The following is a 20,575-nucleotide window of genomic DNA, read 5'->3' as shown; positions in this document are numbered from 1 at the left end:
GCCCTGGCCCCGGCTGTGTAAGCTGGCATTTCTATGTAGAGTTTGCATGTTGTCCCTGTGTTTGCTTCGGTTTCACCCACAAGTCCAAAGACATGCGGTACAGGTGAATTAGGTAAGCTAAAGAGGTGTCGGTGGTGAGGTGTCTGAATAACACAGCTAAGTAACTGTACTATGCGCTGCGTTTCGGGCAGCCGCTGTAATCGGATCCTATACCAAACTTGGCGATCCGGGGGTGTTATAGACTGTACCAAAAATATAAGGACCGGGGAGAGGGGGGAAACTACGGGAGTTTTCCGGGAGAAATAACAAAACAGGAGGGTGGCGGAAGATGGGTCTAAAATTCGGTAGACTTCCGGGAAAGTTTCCCATACCTGTTGGAAGGTATGGACTAAGCCGAAAAGAAAGTCAATGAATTATTATATTATGTTTATTATATTAGTCATATATGTCTTATATTGATGTTTGGTTATTTCATTTTATTCTATAAATCATTTTCATACTTATTTATTTTAATACAATTTGTGTTTATTCGTTTTAATGGAAATGATATTTATTGAAGATTATGCTTTTTGTTTGACATATATTTTTATAATTACGTGTCTTTTGTTTGTTACTTCTTTTATTTATTACATGTCTTATATTAATGAGTCTATTAAAATGAGTCTATCCCTTGGAACTCCCAGACCCCATTTGTATACTATTCCCTCTTCAAAGTAATCTCATTTTTAATATTATTCCAGCTAAATGTGCCAAGACATTAATGATTACGTGCAATAAAAAAGTAACCTCTGTGGCACATTCAGCATTGACCAATACAGCTACACTGATTCATCCAGTGAGGAGTAGCTACCTGTTTCTCCACACACAGGCAGAAGAAAAAAAGTGTTCACCTTTTAGCAGTTGGAAAATACCGAGAGCATTCAGTCCCATCCCAGGCACAATACGGATCTCTTGCCAGGCAGCACTCGGCACAGGCCTTCCCGTAGACCTCACAGCGGTGCAGGGGCATCTGGGAAATCCCTAAATCTGATCCGAGGTACAGCTGTTGCTGTTGACAGATGAACATATAAGTCTATTAGGCCACGCTTTTCTCTCTGCTAATGGCTGGTGAAGAGTAATATCAAGCAGACGTACTTGTTTAGTGGAGAGCTCCATGGCAGTAATAGGTGTTGGCTCCTAAAAAGGAAAACAGAGCAAGTTTAATCTCATTTTAGGATCCGAGGATATTTGTTTGATGACATGCCGAGGCTCTACAGACAGATTTATGGCTGAGCAATTAAATGTACTGAGGTGAAAATTACAGTTGGAGGATTTAGATCCCAATAGCAAGCAGAAATGCACAGCTCTCTTGGTAATGAAGAGTTGGAGCTCATACCCTAAACACAGTCATCTCTTCCAGCACCACTTCCTCCAGATCATGCCAGCTCTCCCTGGGAATAGTCACCACCTTCAGAACGGTCCCTAAATCTGATTTAGGATTGATTAATATTAGATATTCAATAGCATCTTTTTGTGATAGTAAGTGTTACATAGAAAAAATGACATCAAATATAAGCCTAAAACAACATGAGGGTGAATAATATTAATAATAAATCATTTAAAGTTGGAAGGATGATATTATTAAACTGGAAACAGAAAGCTGCTCCAACATATATACATCTTATGAGGAATGCAATAAAACATTCGGAACTGGAGGAAATCAGGTTCTGCTTAAAAAAAGAAAGAGGATAAATTCTCTAAAATCTGGCAACCTTTTATAGATTATTTCAAAGACCTAAATTCTACAGGAAATAGTTAAATTGATGAGGTTTAGACTAATTTAAATAAAAAATAAAGGTCAGTATTCAGTTTTTTTTATTTTTATTTATTCTTTTATAATAAAAATATTATTATTGACTTATTTATCTATTAATATTTCATTTGCATGTTTGTATATTACAATGAATATACATATGGTTTGTATATTTCCATATGTATTGTTTGTATATTGTATCTTTTATTGCAAATTTTTGTGTAAATGTTTGTTGGACCACATTTGTAATTTATTGTGTTTGAATGTTTAGAAAAAAATAAAGAAAAAATCTATTTAGTGTGACCTATGGGAGCTTTATGTAAACTTTAATAGTGCATTAAAATGACCACTAAAAAATTTTTTTCTTTGCTTGTGAAAATCACAGTATTCTTTTTGCCAAATTCAGACTTATGTTATGGCAAGTCACTGTGTCAGAAAATACAATTTTGACATCTTGTGTCATAGATAAACAAGAAACAACAAGCTGCTTTCAGACCAATCATTTTGTGTCATTAACAATGTGTGTGATATCACTGAGGATTTCATCATTGATATATATACACCGCTAAACAAGTAACGTTATTGATGATAATAAAGTCACTTAAGGCAAAGTAGCACCAACTCACACTCGATACTCGGCTTATGCTAGATTTGTTGAATAAAATAAGCAAACAATGTAACTGAAATATGACAACAAGATGCAAGGTGCTAGAAACATGTATTATTGTCGGCTAAGTGAAACGAGTCTTGCATAATGGACATTCATTCACATTCGCAGGAGAGGGAGTGTGTTTTAGGACATGGATTAGAACAAATTTAACAGGATAATACATTTCCATGCACACAAACACAAACTCTTTATCTTTATATTATATGTAAACTATCATAGATATATGTATATATCTCTGGTTCTGGATGGCTCAGTCCTCCAATGCACCTTGGTCCCACATTCGTTTCAAAGGAGCGCTACACTGTACTAAAATGGCGGCTTTATTGAGGCATTCCTTCCAATAGACAACATTAGAGCAGGTGACATGTAATGTAAATATCTATGGGATTTTACAATTCAATCTCATTTGTTTAAACATTGCTACAGCTGCAAATATGGACCAAATAAGTTTTTGTGTATACAGATTATGCCTAATGTGAACACAGTATAGCTTTGTGAGTATAGAGCAGTTATAGTTCTGTATTAATGTTATTTGTACTAGCCTGTGCCAATGAACATGACGTCGTACTGGCCGTCCTCAGCTTCCACACGATCCACCACCAGCTGAGTGAATTGGTACTCCACGTTAGTGCGCACCACAATGGGTTTCCCACCCATTGGCTGCACAGGGTTATACATGGCTGGATGCAGGCGGGCAAATGTGATGACATCATCAGGGAGATCTTTGGTGGAGTCGAAGCCTCCAAACGTTTTGCTGGGACACTAATGAAGAGATGACAATTATAATATATGATTCTTTAGGTCAGTTAATCTCAAAAATACTGTTTAATGCTTTTAATGTATAATGCAAGTATGCTATTTCAGACAAACTCAGTTAAATGTGAAACCAAAAAGTTTAATAAAGCACGCTATTTAGTAGGTAGCTAAAAAAAAAAAATGCAATTATTGATTTTAACAAAAGTGAGCCGTTATAAAGCTGTAGTTTGTCAGAAAACATTAACGGCGTCAGTATATATTGGCCAGTACTCACTGTGCCAGGACGGGGATATGGCACTCTGCCCTGGAAGGGAACCCACTGGTAGTTTGGCCCATCCCTGTGGGCATATGGACCCAGAAAGACCCTTCGGATGTCTGCCATACTATACATGCATATAGCTGATCCACGGAAGATATTACTAAGGAAAGGACAGACAGGGTTAAATAAATGATTGAATGTCAGTGTACATATCCAGAAGTGTGTAAATCTGAAGTGAATAACACATTTATTCATTCATTTTCTTTTCGGCTTAGTCGCTTTATTAATCAGGGGCACATGGTGTGCTTTATAGCTTGCATTGGCTCCCAGTTCAGTCCCATATCTTTTTTAAAACACTCACACTTGCATTTAAAGCTCTACATGGCACCGCTCCTTCCTATATCTGTGACATTGTCCCTCAGTCTTCTCAATCCCTGCGGTCTGCTGATACTCTCACCCTTCAACAGCCACCCTGTACACTTAAATCATTATTGGAGAGAGCCTTCTCTGTTGCGGCACCCAGGTTATAGAATGCTCTCCCTTATTCTGTAAGAAATGCTTCCACACTAGCTAGTTTTAAGAAGATGCTCAAAATTAATCTTTTTAGGACTGGATTTTTAGATTCTTGACTATTCTGTGTTTATATTTAAGACTTTTTTATGTATATTTGTATTTTAGTGCACGTTTGATTTCTCTGTTGTTGTAGCTTTTTGGGTCTTAGAAAAGTGCACTATAAAGAAAATTTATTATTATTTTTGATGTTAATAATCAGGGGTCGCCACAGCAAAATGAACTGCCACCTATTCCAGCATATACTTTATGCAGCGGATGCCCTTCCAGCCGCAACCCAGTACTGAGAAACACCCAGTCACATTCATACACTCATACACTATGGCTAATTTTGTTTACCCAGTTCACTTATACCACTGCAGATCACCCATGGGGAAACCATGCATACTATACACAGAAATGCCAACTGACCCAACCGGGGCTCGAACCAGCAACCTTCTTGCTGTAAGGCAATCGTGCTACCCACTGTGCCACTGCGATGCCATGACACATTTAATTCACTTAATTTCAATAACAGGCTGTTGGGCTGGGTAAATGCTTGCATGGCTTTATTTGAATCATATATTTATAAAACTCATATAACAAAGGAAGAGCTATAAAATAATAAGACATTGGCAACGGCATCAAAAAAGCGCAAGTTATTAAATTTTGATGAAAGATCATGAAATGAATCAAGCACAATGACACCATAAAAATATAAATAAAATAAATAGGATTGTTTCTGGCTTCTTGTTTACTTTGATGTCTGTTAGTTGATGTATAAAATTAGCATTTGTATTGCAGTGCATGTGTGTGAATACCCAAGCATTAAACAGCCATGAGACCCGACATACTGCGGTGATCAGCCCATTGCATTTGTAAAATGTTAATTAGTGAGAAAATCAATTAAACCACAGGGCACATGAATAAACTAATTCGCCATTACTCAGTCAGGGTCCCAGACATAAAAATGCACACACACGCACGCATGTGCTTGCACACTCTAACACACAAATACACACGTACCCAGACAGATAAAATACTGATCCATCACCGCAGAGTCAGGCCTCATTAAGTGGCAATATTAAAAGCAAGTCCCTCAAACGCACTTCTATTCATCTCAAAAAACAGGGCACTTAGAAAAGCAATTAAAGCAGTCTAATTCTTTAAAGCCTGTAATTGAATTTTCGAGTGTTGTGTTCTCTGCATACATTAGGAAATCAGTGAGGTGGGAATATATGAACAGGATGTGCATGGTTTGGATGACCGCCGCTTTCGCCTCTCCTGTTATGACAGTGATTAATCGTGATATGTTTGTCCTCTTCCTCATCTTGTGTTTACATGCACATTTGTACGCACGCATACACATGTGCTCATCTATCATCTTAAAAGTCGTTTATCTGCTTTGGTTTCTGCCTTCACTCTTTCCTAGCCCTTGCAAACAGGGCCAGAGAACAGGCTGTCTGGATGGGGAGCGAGATTCGGGTTACCACCTTAATCATATTTCCTTTGAGCTGAACTAAGCTGACGCTGAATGGGAAAACAGGTAAGGGAGGGCAGAGACCTGGGAGGAAATTCCCATCGAGAGTGCAGCGATGTGAAGCGCCTGTCTGAGGCTAACCAGATTACTGCACTGCAAAGCTACTAAAGGGACAAACATATCATGCTTCAGGAAATCTCAGCAATCCAACAGAAGAGAAGAAGAGAATGAAAGAAGAAAAAGAGAGAAAGAAAGGGAGTCAATGAAGGAAGGAAAGAAGGAATGAAGGAAGGAAGGAAGGAAGGAAGGTGCAGAAGGAAAGGAAAACAAAAACAAAAGTTGTGAACAAAAGCATAGGAAAAAATGAATTTAATGAAGGAAGGAAGGAATAAGGAAAAAGAAAAGAAAGGTAAAAACAACACAGAAGAAAAAAGAAAATAGAAATAAGTATGTACATTACATACATGTAAGTATGTAATGAGGTATGAAGAATGTAATGAAGTATGTAAGAAAGGAAGGAAAGAAGAAACGAATTAGGGAGGAAAGGAAAGCAGAAACAAATAAAGGGAAGATCATAGAAACCAAAGAAGGAATAAAGGAAATTAAGGGATGGAAAAAAATGGAAAAGATACAAAAAAAAGAAAAGAAGAAATCGCTCAGAAGAGAAAAAAGAAAAAGAAGATAGATAGAGAGAAAGAGAGTAAAGGAAGAAAGGAATGAATAAAGGAATTCATTGGGGAAGGAAAGGAAAACAGAAACATAAAAAAAAGGTTGTGGAAAAACAGGTAAAAATCGTATCAATTAAGGAAGGAATGAAGGAAGGAAGGAATAAAGGGAGGATGGAAAGAAAACAGGGAAAATGAAGAAAAACAAAGGTTAGAAGGAAATAATGTAGGAAAAGAAAGAAGGAAAAGAAATGAAAGGTGAAGGAAAAGGAAAAGGGAAAGGAAAATAAGGCCGGTAAGGGGAAGGCAAAGGAAGAAAGAAAGAAAGAAAGAAAGAAAGAAAGAAAAGAAAGAAAGAAAGAAAGAAAGAAAGAATAAAATGAAGGTAAAAGCATATCAGTATTACCTGGATGTAGTAAACACAGCGTAGATGACTGGATTCTTTGGGTCTTTAGCGCTCATCAGAAACACATCCTCTGAAAGTTCGACAAATCATTGTTGTGTTAAAAATTTGTTAGTTATTGCTCACATGCACTTTAAGCTCTATTAACAGCATCTGGGATGTAGCAGGGGAAGTTTATGGGCCAATTGTTGTAAGTTTACCCCATAAACTTACATTGTAAGTGCTTTTTACAGCTCACAAGTAGAGCTAGAACACTTCTCAGTGGAAACTGACAGCATACCAAAAATGCCGTCAGCAGAAAAACTGCATTTGTTGCATTTACCCATTGCAGTAAGGCTGGATATCTGAATTTATATTCACATATATAATGTGGTACTTACGCAGCTCATCAAAATGAGTGTCTATGCCATTCAGACCAGGCACAGAGCAGGTCAGCTTGGCTTTCAAGAAGGTGGTCCATTTATTCACGAGACTCCGGTGTCCACCCATGTCATTCTGGAGACAATGCAAACAAATGTTCACACATGCTCAGTAAAACCACATTAAGCTTTAAATATTGACATTGGTAACACTCACTGTAGGACCAATTCTCACTATTAACTCGTGGCCTATTACTTGCCAATTGTTAAGATATTAACAGTGCATTAGTACTTATAAAGTACATATTCTGCATGATCTTATTCTACATCCTTAAACCCACCAATACGTAACCCAACTGCAACCTTAAAAACTATTGATAAGCAGCAAATTAGGAGTTTATTGAGCTAAAAGTCATAGTTAATGATTTGTTAATAGCGAGAATTGTCCCTTTAGAAAGTGGTTCTCAATCCTGGTAGTCACGGCCCAATGTAATACCTATTTTCTCTTTTGTTTAGAACACTTGATTTAAATAACCAGCTTGATAGAAGAGAGCACCATGAAGCAACTGTTAAGATCGACATCTTCCCTACAGAATGTTCCCTTCTCTCTACCCCTTAAAACAGGAATTTGGTTGGTCTTGGTTTACTTCATTCAAAAAATTCCACAAAAGTTTTGCGCAGCACTACTGTTTGCAGATTTTTTGATTATTACAGTTCCGTCCTGACGTCTCTTGGAGTGATTAAGTATGGTAATAAATATGTATATGGCGCTGTTGAAGAGCAAGTACTTGCTAATGCCAGTATATTCACACATATGCAGTCTAAAATTATAACACACTGCTACTGCAAACATAATATTCATGTGATCCCTGTTTCAATGCAAGGCAAGTTTATTTATATAGCACATTTCATACACAACGGTAATTGAAAGTGCTTTACAGAAACGATAAAAAACTAAAAAAATAACCATTATTTAAAGATTTAAATATGATTAAAACAGATTAAAATGTGTTAAAACAGTTTATAATGTAATATAAATGTTAATGTAAAAGAAAAGAAAGACCTAACAGTTCGATCTGTCGGTCGTAGCACAGTGCTCGTTCAGTAAAGGCACAGCTAAACAGCTAAACAGATGTGTTTTCAGTCTTGATGTGAATGTGCCTTATGTTGGAGCACATCTGATCATTTCTGGAAGCTGATTCCATCAGTGGGGGACGTAGTAGCTGAAGGACCATTCCCCCTGCTTTGACTGAACTCTTGTAATTTCTAATTTACTTGATCCTAATAATCTGATTTGTTAATGATGTTTGTATTCAGTGAGCATTGTATTGAGGTCCAAGGCCATTTTAGACCAACTGATTTATAGACAAGTAATAATACTTTAAAATCTATTCTGATTGTAACTGGGAGCCCAGTGTAAAGACTTGAGGATAGGTGTGATGTGCTTGGTTTTTTCTGGTTCTGGTCAGAATCCTGGCTGCAGCGTTCTGGATGAGCTGTAACTGTCAGTGAGGACCAGTGACCAGTGAGGAGTCCATTAGAGTAATCCTCCCTGCTGCTGATAAAAGCTTGAACAAGTTTCTTTTAAGTATCAGATCTAAACACAGGTGGAGCTGGGGTGGAGGAGGGTCTCGAAAAAACATTGTAGAACAACACTGAGCATTTAGAATGTTGCAGTTGAATGTTGAATCAGCAGCATCCAATCTCCTGTGCCATGTAATTAATGACGTAGGAGCAGATTAAGTGATCTATCATGTAACCCAGATCAATAAATCTAGCTTACATGACTGCTTAATTTATTTATCTAATGATTTTTACAATAATACTTAAGAAGAAATAGAAATTTAAAGATTGATTGCTATGCAAGTAAAAAGATAGGAAGAAAAATAATAAAACCCCCGAGAGACTTTTAACTTGAAGTCGGAAGTTACCCGGAAGTTAGCTCCGCCCCTGTTGAGCGCGCGCACAGCCAGACAGAGAGCGAGAGAACGCGATTGAACTTGAACGAAAGAGCGCGAGCTTAATAGATGTACACGGCTTAATAATCCAGCGATTATTAACGAATAACTTCATATTTATTTGATACTGTGAGAAACTAACAGTAAGGCTTGACAGTTTGAGACCTAGAAACTGACAAAAGTGAGAGGAGACCTGACGAATCTATTAGACTTTAACATCTATTCCCTCAGAGAGCTGCTATTCCTTTTTTCCTTCTTTCATTATCATCTACTTTCTTCTTGGTAAGTTCTGATTCTTTGCAAGATATGTATATTATTATTTTGAGTTCATATACTGTGAATTGTGATTAAAAACATTCAGAACATAAGTTATTTAAAAGTTTAAAAGCTTTAACTCTGTGAAATGTGAAGCAATGAGTGTGAAATGTGTGTATATAATTATTTAGAGGTTTGTGATGTGTTCTAGTTAAAAAGTTTTATTGTTGAAAATGATTATCCAGTGAAATGTGTATTAGATGGATGCTAGCTTTGCTAACTATGTACATAGACCACAATGTATTACATAAGCACATGGTGACTTAGCATATATGTTCTGTGTCTGTGTGTGTGTGTTAATAATTTAGACACACAATTCATATTAGGTTTAAGATGATTTATTTGGACAAATGAAAATAATGCTTTATTCGGCTTTGTTGTTTCAAGGCCGGGTTTTTTGGTTTGGTTTTTTTTTTTTTCTCCACTTTGAAGATTCAAGAGACGTGATTGAGAGTGATTGAGAACTGTCCATTCTGAGCATTCTGTCCGGTTTGGACTGGCGAGCCACCCCATCAAATTGTGACTGGTGAAACACAAAGGGATCAGTCATCAAATCTGGTAGGATCGAACCATTTGATTTATATATTTTTTTTTTACTTTTGCTTCCTGGATTTTTGTGGATTACACATATATTTTTCCCAATTTTTTGGATTTAAATTTTCACCTTTGAGGAACATTGCTATATTTTTCTATTTTTTTTCGTGAACTGAACTGAACATTAAGAGCCCAGACTTTTGGTTTCTGAGCCCTAACGGAACACTGGACTTTGATGTTTGAATTGAACTGTTTCTTATTGAATTTTTGAGGTTTGAATTGAACTGTTTGTTATAGAATTTTCTGAACTGTGCATTTAACTTTTGATATCTTCTTTATTTTGTGGTCTTACTATTCAAATGACTTGCTGAAATTATATTTTTTTATTTCTGCACTTACTGCTAATTTTAAGTATCTGAGTGAGTTTATTATTACAGACAAATTATAAAAATTTCAGTGACTGGTTTATTCTCTTTTTAATTGTTATAGAGAAAGTATACTTATACTTATTCTATTTACCTTTTTTTTGCTCTTGAGTCGACTCCTTTTTCTTCTGATTGCTGGTCCAGGCGATTTCAAAGTGCTAAACTAGTAGCAAATCGAGCACCACTGAGTACGCGCTACAATCAGCCTATGTGCGCTTTGGTATGCAGGGTTATTTAACCATAATTGTGTAATTAGCAAAGAAGTCACATCTTGTGCACATTACCCTTTGAATTTACACTTTCAAACCAGAATCATGGCAAAATATCTTGTGATGTCCACTTCACAGGGCACCTACAGTTGAATGGAATAAAATAATTTTTTTAATTCTTTACTGTATCAGGCTATGCTGAAATACTCGGGACAATAAACCATATAAACAAACAAGAGAAAGATACAAAACATGCATATCCTGGAGGACCAGGATTGAGAACCGCTGCCTTCAAATAAAGTGTGACCAACAATAATAAAAGTTAATATCGTGTTCATATTCATCCATGTGCATGTTCTACATTTCTGTACGTGATGATACCTTACACAGTTGTCCTATCCTGGAGATAGTAGCTTTGCCTGTGTGTTCGCCATCCATAGCGTTTTCTTTGAAGAACAGGAAGATCTTGTCATCTTCAGGATTATCGCTCTCCGGGATCAGGTGTATTCCTAGAAACCTGGGTTCTGGAATACACACAAGGCGCATAAGAGCGTCAATCTCAGGCACTGAAAGAAGAAATTGAGCTGTTTAAAGCAGCTTTTTGGGACGTCCAAACACTGAAATAATCCAAGACCTCAGTATCGCAGTTACAGGGGGAACACTCTTACCCAGCCGTGACCGCTTGCTCATTCAGAAACGAAACGCAACACGTCCCCCCACCCACGTGGGCGGCACACGCACAAAGCAACATGCAGTGCTGCATTACAGCAACAGGATGTGAAGCTTAAACAGCGGAACGAACATTTACCAAAGAGAGACTCCGTTCATGCACTGTGAGTGTGTATGTGTCCTTGGAGACGCCATAGTTTCAGGTCATTCAATACACCGAGCTTCCCAAAGTTTCTCTAACTGAATGTTTGCTCTATCCCCTTTGAAGTGAATAACTATTGGGTGCATTGTGTAAAGATAGCGAGAGGCCCGTGTCTCTATTGATAAGGGCTTGATAGAATATCCATGTGACTAATCCTCTAAACGACACTGACTCTTTTGTGCGGGAGAGACAGCTTTCAGTGCGGGCGGGATGGAAGGAACGTCCAATGTATCCGTGGTAACAGACGGCCAGGATTAAGGTGAGATGAGCGTTTTCAAAAGCACCTTTCCTGGTGAATATAGGGGGGGTATTGATGGCGTGGACGTTGACCCTGTATGAGGACTGAAACGAGAGGCACTCGCTGGAACAGCTGAGACGGGATTAACTTCATGGGAAAACACTACCCGATTCTGCTATCTTGATATTGACCTTTTGTGTTCCGTAAGTCTTCAAAAATGCAGACGGGATGTTAGGGGAAACACTCAACACCCCGGGCCCGAGCTAATCTCTCCTGCAGACGCTAACAAAGAGGTGCTTTATTTCTCTTGCACAGATCTGGGAACATGTACACTCGCGTGAGGGGACATAAACTTTTGCACACAAAAGAAAACCCATAAATTTACATTTATTTTACACATTCGCTCTTGGCAGACACATGCTTAGCACGGTAACATAAACCGTGTGAGGACTTCAGCAGAACGCTAAGTGAAAAAAGGCTACAGTGAACACTGTATGTGCAAATTATATATAATCTGATACTTATTTATCAGGGGTCACCACAGCGGAATGAACCACCAACTATTCTGGCATATGTTTTATGCAGCAGATGCCCTTCCAGCTGCAACCCAGTTCTGGCAAACACCCATACACTCATTCACACACACTTATATAATTTAGTTAATCCAATTCACCTATACCGCATGTCTTTGGACTGTGGCGGAAACCCCCTAAGAAAACCCACTTGAACACAAGTAGAACATGCAAACTCCACATGTTAACGTCCAGATACTATGTGTATATCTGGTGAGTCTGTTTTTTTTTTAACAAATTGTTTGTACAAATGATTGAGTGACTCAAATCAGTCCCTTGGTTATTAATTATAGCAGCATTTTTGAGCAAATTATTTCAATCACTGATTCATTTTTTTAAAAATACATCACCTTATGGTTACTTAAGTGTTGAATGAAATCATTAAATCCTGAAATTTGAAGCTGATATCCAGGAAACTCTTGCTCATGTGATATTGTTTACCTAGCTAAATTTTATAAATATTACACTGCAAATAAATACTTTCTTAGAATTTTGTCTTGTTTCTAGTCAAAGTATATTAAAATTCTTATGTCAAGAATAATTTCCTAGACAAGTACAAATATTGAATTGTTTTGAATAATAATAAGTTAACATTAAGTGAGATTTTCATTCATTTTAACTTATCTTTTCTGAATTATAATTTTTTTTACTCTTCTAAAAATGTTCAGTCATTTATTTTTCTTTGGCTTAGTCCCTTTTTCTCATCAGGGGTTGCCACAGCAAGATGAACCGCCAACTTATCCAGCATATGTTTTACACAGCGTATGCCTTTCCAGCTGCAACCCAGTACTGGAAAACAGACTCATACACTACAGCCAATTTAGTTTATTCAATTCACTTACACAGCATGTCTTTGGACTGTGGGGGAAATCGGAGCACCCGGAGGAAACCCACGCCAACATGGAGAGAACATGCAAACTCGACAAAGAAATGACAACTGACCCAGCCAGGACTCAAACCAGCGAACTTTTTGCTATGAGGCGACAGTGTTAACCACTGAGCCACCATCACCCTCTTAAAATGTTTCTTGATTTATTAAAAAATATGTTAACTAGAAACTACAAAACATCAAGTAATAAAGACATTTTGCAGTGTTTTTTTTTTGGCATTTGCCTTAAACACTGAATTAATTTTTTATTAATTTTGGTGGCATGGTGAGGGCTTATCAACACAAGCAGAGGCTCCTTCTGTTGCAAGACCTGCTCCACATGAACACAGGTATTATTAAAACCGCACTTTCTTCTATGCAATTTCACTGTCGTCATGAAAAGGCAGTGTCACATAACTAAAACCGAGACTTTCACCCAGCCAGGGTGAAGATTTTTCAAAACTCCGGGTACTGTGTAGTTCTCTGGATGCTAAAACCAGAGTTTTAGACTCATGACATCAGACTGCACGCTGTTTTCTCCTTTCTGATTTGTCAACATGGCTGCATACTCTCCAAACACGGAAGAAATAAATGAGGAAAATTCCCAACCTAGGCTCATTCTGAAAACATATCGCTATATACATTTCTGGAGAGCGCCAAATACGTCCCAGGAGCATTTTTTTTTAGCAGTTTTTGTTTTCGCGAATCCACCAGAGGCCGCTGTGTATGCTTTTTGAGATCTCAAATTTCTCTTGTGAGTGCCATTCCCACCTGTTGCTCTTGCGTATATCTACCAGAGGCCACTGTCGACTGACTGACTGATCGACTGACCCATCCTCCTCCTTCCCTACCCAACCCAACCAATAGTGTTTTTAAAGGCACAGACTGACCCGCCCACCCGCTTCCCTAAACCCAACTGACAGTTTTCAAAAGCATTCTAGAAAAGAAAAGCCCCTTATCTGATTTTTACTACATTGTCAGATGTTACCATATTCTCACCCTGTAACTTGTTTATTTTATTTTTTTGGCTTTTGGCTGTTTTTGTCTTACCCACTTTCTGGAACCCTTCTTCGCCAGACTCGAACCCCATTGTTGTGGTCAACTCCTCTCTGCGTCTCAAGTCCACCGATATAAATGGCGAGCTTCATACCGCGTCATACCTTACCTGTAGCATTCGTTTTAAGGATGAAATGCAGCTATCTGTACTTCCGGCTACATAATTTGTGATCTCCAGAAATGTATATAGGGCTACGTTTTCAGAGTAAGCATGTGTTGCAAATTCTGCACAACCTAGGGATGGTAATCTGCCTCTGTACTAAGGTTTGCATTGACTTGAATGCAATTTACTCGCGAAATATACTTAATTCCCCATTTGTGTGAACTCAAAATAAAAGTTTAATTATCGCCACCTGTTGGTTCGGCATGCTCATAACATGCATCGCAGTGCACTTTTTTCGACAGAGGTATTTTTAAAAAGACAAAAGTGGGGAAAACTTCATTCATAACAATTCCAGTGTACGTGTGGAAATGGCTTAAGTAAAATGGTTGAAATATAGAATTTTTTAATTTAGTTTAGCGACTTCTAAAGACACTTGCCTAAATCATATCACAATGTTATCAGACTATTTACCATTCAGCCATCTGGAATCATGCTGCTCCGTCCTGATTGGATGATGTGACCCAAGTGTTCGGAAAATGGCAAAGTCTCGTCCCATGAAGTCTGCTGATGTTCCCGAGTACAGCTCTCCATCTGACCATTAAAGAATAGCATTTAAACATCCAACCAAAGCACAGAAAACACAGATTCTACCTATTTAAAAGCAACACAACAAGATTTCTGATGGACTTACCAAGCAGGAGGGATGAGGACTGCATCTTTGGATCATAGGGACTTTTCCCACGTCCATTTTCAAAGTAGCTGGCATCCAGCCTGAAGATGTTGTCCTGCGGAAGGGGAAAGTGAATTAACTAACGACAACAAGCCGTGAATAGTAATCAGAAGAGATAATGGAGAGGTGAATGTCAAAAAGTGCCATTAGGATCTTGTTCAAGTCTTGCTCGATTCATAAAAAGCCGCAATTTCTACTCAAGATATCTTCTGTTACATCAAGGCATTCAGTGCTCTCGAGCCATGATTCATTTGCATGGATCAAATAAAAAAAATCACTGACATTTTTTAAACATGTAAAGCCCATCTCATTTCCCACAGTCGAGGCACTTCTAAATAACACACTCGCTGCTTTGTGACAGTCTCATTTTCTACTTCACTGGGCTGAAATTGTTAACAGGGTAAACGTTAGCAGCGGATAGCCACCATTAATTTGCCTTTTCGTTCCCTTAAAGGTTTTCTGGTGAATGTGCCCTCGAGATATGTATGCGCAGGAGTATGTTTGAGTGGCGTTACCTTGATGAGATTAAAAGAATTCGTTTTTTCAATTATTCATATGTAAATTGTATATGTGTGTGTGCTGTTTACCTCTGCTCGCTTGCCCATCTCCAGGAAAGAACAGATAGGATGGAAGGCTCCGGTGCCACATATATAAATATGCGTTTGGTTATATGACTGCAGCACACGCACAAAGTTTGAGCAGTCTTTCTGAAAAAGGCACAACAGAAAATATGTGTTAACCAAACAGATAATATGAAACATTCCTATTGGGATATGGACAGATTTTTGCCCAGCAAGACTTTTTTTGTTTGTAAAAGATGTCTAATAGACGTCTAAACATAGTCTTGCCTACAACGAGGCTAAATTTGGGCTGTCAGTGAAAATCTAATAGACGTCTGAGAATAGGCCAAAACTAGACTAGTCATCAAATAAACAGAAATGAAGGACTACACATGTACAGTCTGTCTAATCTGTCTATTTTACGACTAGTCTAGTTTTGGGCTTTTCTTAGATGTCTATTAGATTTTCACTGACAGCCCAAATTTAGCCTTGTTTTCGCCAAGTTGTTCATTAGACATCTACTAAACACAAAATTGTTTGCTGAACATAAAACTAATTTTTGTTTTGCTAAACAAATAACACGCCACACCATACAAAAAAACTCAAAATATTATGAAATTCTGAATGTGCCTCATATGGGTGAGTGGGCTTGACAAACCACTTGCACTACATTTTCCAACAGACTCTTTTGAGCAACGTTTCTGAGAGTGCTTCACATTTTGACAAACCACCTGTGGAAAGACACTCCTCTCTACAGTATATGCACCGGACACTTTACCTAAACTTAAAAGGACTCAATAAGCAAAGCTTTACTTGTAAATGTTCCACACAATTGTTGTTTTCTTCAACCTTAAATACCTCTTTTGCAAGATATCTTGCACAATATTGTTCTGTCTTATGTAAAAGTACTTGTATAGTCTGTCTTAGGCTATGTGAAGTTTGTTTTTACATTTATATTTATAGTATATGTATAGTTAATAGTTAGTATATTTACATTACCACTTCGTTATGCAAGTTATGTATACTGTAGGTGTTGTTTTCATAGTTATGATCATGTTTATTTATATGGTCCTGCAAGACACTACATTTGTTCTACTGTATATCCACAAATGTAGTGGAATGACAATAAAGCTTAACTTGACTAAAGATACTGTATATTATTCAACATTTGACATACATTTTAGTTTATATAAGGCAAGTGTCACTTTATTACTGCTTTGTTATTTTCTAAATCCTCTTTTTAGTGACCGTATAGGACAATACCATAATAAAATATAAAATTATATATTTTTATGAATAATTCAAATGTCATTTAATTTATTTTTACATGAAATTATTAAATTCTTATGAAATTTGACACCAGTTTCTTGGGTGGAGTTTGCTAAAATATTTAAATTACATCATGCAATCACCAAATTTCAAATAAGAAGTTTTACGTTTTATTTTATTTATTTTTTATGTACTTTAATATGACTGAAAAAATTGAATATGAATAAAATGTAATACAACTTATTAAACTGATCTAACTCTTCATCTAAGTTTAATATGATTAATAAACATTTGAATGGGTATTAAAGGTAATAAAATCTATAAAAATGACCCAACAATCTGCAAGAATCTGTCACGTTTACTTGGAAAAATGTGTAAATATCCAAATTCCTATGTTTAGACTCTCTGCTGCTGTATCTAATTCATCATCTAACTTTAATATAATTACTAAACATTTAAATTGGGATAAAATGCAATAAATCTATAAAAATTACCCAACAATCAGCAAGAATCTGTCATATTTACTTGGGAAAATGTGTAAACATCCAAATTCCCATGTTTAGACTCTCTGCTGCTGTATCTAATTCATCATCTAACTTTAATATAATTACTAAACATTTAAATTGGGATAAAATGCAATAAAATCTATAAAAATTACCCAACAATCAGCAAGAATCTGTCATATTTACTTGGGAAAATGTGTAAATATCCAAATTCCCATGTTTAGACTCTCTGCTGCTGTATCTAATTCATCATCTAACTTTAATATAATTACTAAACATTTAAATTGGGATAAAATGCAATAAAATCTATAATAATGACCCAACAATCAGCAAGAATCTGTCATATTTACTTGGGAAAATGTGTAAATATCCAAATGCCTCACGTTCAGACTCTGCCACTGTATAACTCATCTAACTCATCATCTAACTTTAATATTAATAATAATCATTTGAATGAGAATAAAATGCAATAAAACCTATAGAAATGACCCAACAATCAGCAAGAATCTGTCACATTTACTTGAAAAAACTCATCTAATGCAGTTTTTTAACTTCAATTATTCATGATGAAAGATTCTAATGCGTATAAATTCGGGAATGCATGTAAATACACATGAGATATGTAATAAATAGGAAAACGAGCGATTTAAATTCTCCGTAAGCCTAATATTTAAGCTTTCAGTATCATTAAAGTTCTTGCCGGATGACTGATGACATACCCACCTGTTTTATCCATCTCAATATCCTGTCAGCCAACTCTCATTAGCACTGAAACTGTGTGTGTGTGTGTATGTGTGAGTCTGGCTTGGATGAAAGGTAAATGTATAGCACATGTCTGAGTGAGTTGGCGAAAGCCGATGAGTGAATTGTTTCATGTGAATGAAAGCTCTTTAACTCCCTTTCATTTGCAAGAAATGCGAGGGCCAGGTTCAACAATAATAAACCAACACATTATAAACACACCGCAGGCACAAAAACACACACCTATGTGCGCACGCACACACACCTTTCCACAGCTATTGAGAAAATAAAGCAGGTCCATCTGTGTAAACACTGATGGTCTCAAGCCGATGTGTGTCGTCAGAACGCAAGTTGTCATTTATAAGCACAGGAAAGGGTGTTGCCATCTCTTGTGTGTGTTTCCACCACAAAAAGGACACACTTTTACTAATGTGTGTGAAGAAAGCCAAACAGAAGAATAGATAAATGCAGGCCTGCTTCCCTCGATTACGTCCAGTTCAGTTTGGTTTGTACAGGCTATTCAAAGCAGATAATAAATGCTTGTATAGCGCTCTGCATCAACAGATCTTCTGGCAGCTTTCGTAAAACCAGAGACCTACATCACCTGCAAGCACCCAATCAGATCGCTTCCTCACACATAAGCGAGGTCAACCCACACAAAGGCACTTTAGTGTCAGTGTAATGGCTTTTCCGAGCTGTATTCCTAACATAATCATTCCTTGTGTGCTATAAAATTCATTTCTTCCTGCACCGGACAAAATTTCCTATGGCTGTTATTGTTTTTAAGGCCTTCGATAGAGCCAAGCGTGGGGTTCACGTGAGAGAGAGGTGGCTGAACTGGCACTCTTTGCAGTTTACTATGTATACAAACCTCAAGTTGTAATAACTGGGTGGTGTACTGTAATTACAGTGTAACTACTGTGTAATTAGACACATATAACCCTGCTGTTTTATCTTCAAGGACCATAAAGAAGCGGCCAAAGCTGAAAAGTGAGTGTACCTTCATGAGAGTGAGGGATATATGATAGCCTTTCAGATGAGATAAGTGAAGAGTGTTGGAGATTACGCTTTAGACACATCTGTAATTATGTACAATACTAACAACACAGCAGCGGCTAATTTCATTCACACATGAGGGAAGTCATGAAAAGATAATAACAGTATAGAGCTTGTCAATGTCAAAATGAATGCACAGATTTTTCTTTTTAAAGTGCAGCTAAATTCACCCACGTTAAAGTGGCAGACAGAAAGTAAATGTGTTTTTTTTCTCCCAGCAGTGTCAGTGATTAACCTTATTTCATTCATTCATTCATTCATTCATTCATTCATTCTTTCATTCAATTTCTTTTCAGCTTAGTCCCTTTATTAATCTGAGGAGACCTCAGCAAAATCAACCGCCAACTTATCCAGCATATGTTTCACGCAGCGGATGCTCTTCCAGCCGCAACCTATCACTGGGAAACATCGATACACACTCATTCACACACATACACAACAGACAACTTAGCTTACCCAATTCACATATACCACATGTTTTTGGACATGTGGGGGAAACCGGAGCACCCGGAGGAAACCCATGCGAACACTGGGAGAGCATCCAAAATCACACTATTTCATACACCATGGATTATACAGAATAAATAATAAAAAATGTGTAATACAAAATTCATGAATTTACTAAATAATTGTATAAAGAAATATTATGCACATATTATTTTAAAAACTTCCGTGAAAATAAATAAACCAACCAATAAACTATGAACCGATACATAAACATATTTAAAAAATAATAATATAGGATATATAATCCAGTAAAGAGTGTTCACACTATACTTTTACTTAATATCAGTCTAGCACATTGTGAACACAGCAAATATTTGCAACAATGGACAGCAGTACATGTACAGCAAGTGTTTTTCAGCCAATGATGAACTTCCGGTGAAAGGCTTACGTGACTATTTTCAATTTCATGAGGTTCTTTTTACCACATTTATGTTGTAATGTAACTCAAATATAATAAGTTAAATAGATTTAAGGATCCATTTGGTTGTTAAAGTGTAAAAAGAGATGAAAGATCACGCAAACGCTAGCGCCGTAATCAACAGGACACTCTCAGAAATAAAGGTAGCCTATGCAATCTGTTGCTGGGGCGGTACCTTTTCAAAAGGTACACATTCTGGGGTAAAATATAATTTAATGCAGTGCTTCTTGCTTGGACTGATACCCACTTTATATCATATCTTTATAGGCATATCTCATGATATAATGATAGATGATAGATCTCCGCAATCAGATATTAAACACAGCGATTTTGTATGCGATAACAATTCACCAGAAGCCCTGGGCCTGGCTGACTAAAATTAAAAGTACATAAATACATAAAGTACAGCAGCTAATATTCAGGAAGAAACTGTAAATTCAAAATAAACTTTATGCATATCAGAAGCATTACCTTGACATTAACTTTTTTGATCACCAGACACTGTGGCTAGTAGATTTCCAACATTACTAGCCACTTGCCATTTTCACTATCTACAGTTTTGTTGTTGGGACAATATATTTAATATGCATAAATCTGACTTTGAGATGCTAAATTGACTTGATTTACATTTTGTGTTATGTCCACATGCCTCCTTATTCATTTCCCTTTTTGTGTGTTGTGTATGAGCTTGCTCAATGAGGGTTTTGGT

At 37.0% G+C, this 20,575-nt stretch overlaps 1 protein-coding gene and 1 long non-coding RNA gene across 7 annotated transcripts in view; one reads left to right on the top strand and one right to left on the bottom strand.

Moving 5' to 3' along the window:
- sema3aa (sema domain, immunoglobulin domain (Ig), short basic domain, secreted, (semaphorin) 3Aa) overlaps window positions 1-20,575 on the bottom strand; it is a 165,936-nt gene that overhangs the window by 8,861 nt on the left and 136,500 nt on the right. For all 6 annotated transcript variants that reach the window (XM_087246026.1, XM_087246028.1, XM_087246027.1 and 3 more), the window contains 11 exon segments: window positions 15,400-15,519; window positions 14,774-14,867; window positions 14,554-14,673; window positions 10,756-10,898; window positions 6,955-7,069; window positions 6,578-6,647; window positions 3,493-3,637; window positions 3,005-3,224; window positions 1,376-1,467; window positions 1,135-1,176; window positions 891-1,048 (listed from right to left, as the gene is read on the bottom strand). In XM_087246026.1, the coding sequence (XP_087102152.1) occupies window positions 891-1,048; window positions 1,135-1,176; window positions 1,376-1,467; window positions 3,005-3,224; window positions 3,493-3,637; window positions 6,578-6,647; window positions 6,955-7,069; window positions 10,756-10,898; window positions 14,554-14,673; window positions 14,774-14,867; window positions 15,400-15,519 (1,319 nt within the window).
- On the top strand, window positions 8,895-10,191 carry LOC148679946 (uncharacterized). The gene is made up of 2 exons (XR_015942424.1): window positions 8,895-9,173; window positions 9,594-10,191. It is a non-coding gene; the product is annotated as an uncharacterized LOC148679946 (long non-coding RNA).

This window comes from Danio rerio, chromosome 4 (assembly GCF_052040795.2).
Source record: "Danio rerio strain M-AB ecotype USA chromosome 4, GRCz13ab, whole genome shotgun sequence".
Classification (NCBI taxonomy): Eukaryota; Metazoa; Chordata; class Actinopteri; order Cypriniformes; family Danionidae; genus Danio; species Danio rerio.
The sequence above is the reverse complement of the archived record's forward strand: the minus strand, read 5'-3'. Positions and strand labels throughout refer to the sequence as shown.